The sequence below is a fragment of the Carlito syrichta genome, unplaced genomic scaffold (genome assembly GCF_000164805.1).
Source record: "Carlito syrichta isolate Samal-C Ts95f unplaced genomic scaffold, Tarsius_syrichta-2.0.1 Scaffold316302, whole genome shotgun sequence".
In the NCBI taxonomy this organism is placed as follows: domain Eukaryota; kingdom Metazoa; phylum Chordata; class Mammalia; order Primates; family Tarsiidae; genus Carlito; species Carlito syrichta.
Genome location: NW_007260398.1, coordinates 1,470,441 through 1,470,950, shown reverse-complemented (window position 1 = coordinate 1,470,950; position 510 = coordinate 1,470,441). Strand labels below are relative to the sequence as shown.

Genomic DNA, 510 nt, shown 5'->3' with positions numbered 1-510 from the left:
CAAAAAAAAAAAAGGAAAAAGATACTCAGAAGGATAGTACTTAAGTCAGTTTTAACTCTGATCAAACCTTTTTTGTTGGCAAAAAAGAAAGGGTATGAGACATACAAATCTTAGAAACTAGGGATAAGTAATATAAGAATCAGCGCTTCCTTTATTTAAAATTGAGTAGCCCTCAGAATTGTTCCATGATTACCTTTTTTCCCTCAGATATCCCAATGTCAGTGGGCATAATCGATCCTAGGGCTAATCCAACCCAACTGAATACAGTGGAGTTCCTGTGGGACCCCGCAAAGAGGACATCTGTGTTTATTCAGGTAAGGCATTGCAGATGGTGTTCCAGTTATGAAGGGCATCTCAACACCAGTTTGTTTCTTAAAAGATAAAACATGTTAAATTTGAAATCTTAGCCGGGCTCGGTTGCTCAGCCTGTAATCCCGCGCCTTTGGGAGACTGAGGTGAGTGAATTGCCTGAGCCCGCAGGTTCGAGACCCGCCTGGGCAGCGAGACCTC

At 42.4% G+C, this 510-nt stretch overlaps 1 protein-coding gene across 6 annotated transcripts in view; it reads left to right on the top strand.

Annotated features, from left to right (window-relative positions):
* Positions 1-510, top strand: part of TFCP2 (transcription factor CP2) — a 69,669-nt gene that overhangs the window by 52,465 nt on the left and 16,694 nt on the right. For all 6 annotated transcript variants that reach the window (XM_021707030.1, XM_008074105.2, XM_021707029.1 and 3 more), the window contains one exon: positions 208-314. In XM_021707030.1, coding sequence (XP_021562705.1) covers positions 208-314 — 107 coding nt within the window. The remainder of the gene's footprint in view (positions 1-207; positions 315-510) is intronic.